General features: G+C 51.8%; 1 protein-coding gene across 6 annotated transcripts in view; it reads left to right on the top strand.

Annotated features, from left to right (window-relative positions):
• LOC126547757 (uncharacterized) overlaps nucleotides 1-2,012 on the top strand; it is a 201,063-nt gene extending 199,051 nt beyond the window's left edge. For all 6 annotated transcript variants that reach the window (XM_055063420.2, XM_055063422.2, XM_055063421.2 and 3 more), the window contains 2 exons: nucleotides 1-815; nucleotides 1,924-2,012. The exon at nucleotides 1-815 is cut by the window's left edge and continues 69 nt beyond it. In XM_055063420.2, coding sequence (XP_054919395.1) covers nucleotides 1-760 — 760 coding nt within the window. In that variant the 3' untranslated portion in view covers nucleotides 761-815; nucleotides 1,924-2,012. The remainder of the gene's footprint in view (nucleotides 816-1,923) is intronic.
• The last annotated feature ends 406 nt before the right edge of the window (nucleotides 2,013-2,418 follow it).

The following is a 2,418-nucleotide window of genomic DNA, read 5'->3' as shown; positions in this document are numbered from 1 at the left end:
CTATGCGACCCCGGGACGACCCTACCAAGGCGTGCAGTGTGCACCGGGGAATAACGGGAGCCTTCCTGTTCGGCCCGTCGCCACCTACGCCGTGCCACCGCCGTCCCAGCAGCAGCAGCAGCAGCAGCAACAGCAGCACCAGCAGCCGTGCTGCGCCGGGGGAAGCAGTGGCGGGCAGCAGCAAATCGTGCCCTGCTACGGAGGCTCCCGGTGTCCCGGCGCCCCCGTACCGGCGCCAGTGCAGTTTCAAGCGCAGCCGGCTGGAAAAACTGTCCAAGCTGCTGCGACGCGCTGTTCTGCGGCGCCCAGTGGAAGACCCGTGCCTGCGGAATGTGGCCCCGGGTGTCATGCTGTTCCACTCGTTCCGTATCCCCATGGAGGACGGACGCTGCCTGACAACTCACTGGAAAGAAGAACATACGGGGAGGGTTGTGGCCGTGTCCTTTATGCGCCTGTTCCAGCAACGCGATGCAATGCGTGTCCGCAGCCTACTCAGCAATTTTCGTCGAGAGTTCAGCCCCTGCCGCAGCAACACTCGCAGCAGTCGTCGCGTCAGTACCCCCAGCAGTATTCGACGCAATCCGGTCGGCAGCAGCACCAGCAGCTGCAGCCGAGACAGCAGCAGCAGCAGCAACAGCCCCAGCCCGAGCCCCAGGGACACGTTTGTTATCGTCCTGCAGAATTCCATGGAGGATACGCAGGAACTTCAGGCGCTAGTGGAACTGTTCCCACAGGTGCCGGTCATGTCCATCAGTGGTGAATTTCTCAGGGACGAGGAGCTGCTTCTCATGGGAGAGCCGCTTGCCAAGCGCAAGGTAATCCTGCGCCTGCATACCATACAGATGATACCGTTAGGCTGCGTCGAATAGAAACGCTGCCGCTCCTATGGTTGCGGTTCATGTCACACCGCAATTCTACTCACGCTGCAGTACAGTTGGACTGTGGTGACAGAAAGGTGGCGTAAACTTGCGGTCACCTTCTATAAAATTTTAGCATACCGAAACAAGGGCCGCAGGCAAAGCCCTCTTGTAGGTTTGTTGTTCGAGGCACCGCTTTTGAGGATATTTCACACAATGCAAAGACACCAGACGTCTAAGCTTCACGGCATTCATCGGTCAAAGCACATGCACGGAAGTGCTCGTCTTCATGGCCATGACATTATCTTCATGACATTATCTTCATGGCCATGACATTATCTTACGGGACACTTTTTTTCTCTGATGCAAAGGAGAAGCCCTTCAATATGTCTGAGAGAGAGAGAAAGATAGAGATAGCGAGAGAGGAAAGCTCTTTTTGTTGCTGTTGCCAAAGACAGTTGCTTCGCTTTCGTCGCTAGTTCGAATAATCAGCATTTACTTTAACTACCGTTGAATTTTTTTTGCATTTACTCTTGGTTCTGTGGCCTTTTAATGCGTACCGGCTGTCGGCCTTCCCGCGTGATGTGGCTGAATGTGCACAGGCGCCTTCTGTTCATATTTTTCCTGGCATAACCCTAACGTCTTTTACGTGCTCTGTTAATATGATGCCAACTCGTACTGTATACTTTTCATAGCTCGGCTCCTCAAGGCTAACTAAGGCCCACGAGGCAACAATTCACATACGCCGCCCCTTTGATACTGTCCAGAAACCTACGGAACGCATTACTGGCGAAATAACTCATTTACCATCTTTACGCATAGCCTTGAATCGATACTTGCAACTTGTGCACATCCTCGCAAGCCATGCAGTCTACCTCCATTTTTTTTTTGTGTGTGTGTGTGGCTGGGCGGCCGAATTCCGCGGAAATTGTTTTCGCTATAGTGGTTCGTACACTTTGGGCTGTAGCTATAACTGAAGCACACGGAACACTGTACCTCACTGACAGAGCACCTAGGAAGAGTCTTATTGTGTTTCCATTTTTTCTTTTTTCTTTTTAATCTGCAGGTGATCGTCATGGTCCTACAGCTGCTTCCCCCCGGCGCCGAAGCCCACGTGATTCTGGACGACAAAAATTGATTGAGTAATAAAACAAAAAGAGCGCCTGGCCTGTAAAGATTAACGTCCTCTGAATCGACTCAAGTGCTGCGCAGCGCTTTAGGCTTCACCGCACTGAAACGGGCGCTTGGCGCAAAACTGTGTACTTTGGCAGTCAGCAGACCTTAGGGTGACTATATAAGGCATCGTACATATGCAAGACCTCCGCACAAGTACTGGAACTCCAATGAAATGTAATCAAGCTAGGCCAAGTTATTTTTTCTTAAATTACCGTTTGTTCCTCGTGGCGCCAACTTCACCGAAATGTATACGTATAGGGAAAACAAGTTAGCGCCATTACAAATACTCAGCGAGCCGGAGAGGACATCGAAGCATGTACCCCTACATTCATTCTACCACTGCTGGTAAGTTTAACGGGGAGTACTTCACGCACTGCAATATAGA

The sequence above is a fragment of the Dermacentor andersoni genome, chromosome 1, assembly GCF_023375885.2.
Source record: "Dermacentor andersoni chromosome 1, qqDerAnde1_hic_scaffold, whole genome shotgun sequence".
In the NCBI taxonomy this organism is placed as follows: Eukaryota; Metazoa; Arthropoda; class Arachnida; order Ixodida; family Ixodidae; genus Dermacentor; species Dermacentor andersoni.
Note: the sequence above shows the minus strand (reverse complement) of the source record. Positions and strands in the feature narration are given on the sequence as shown.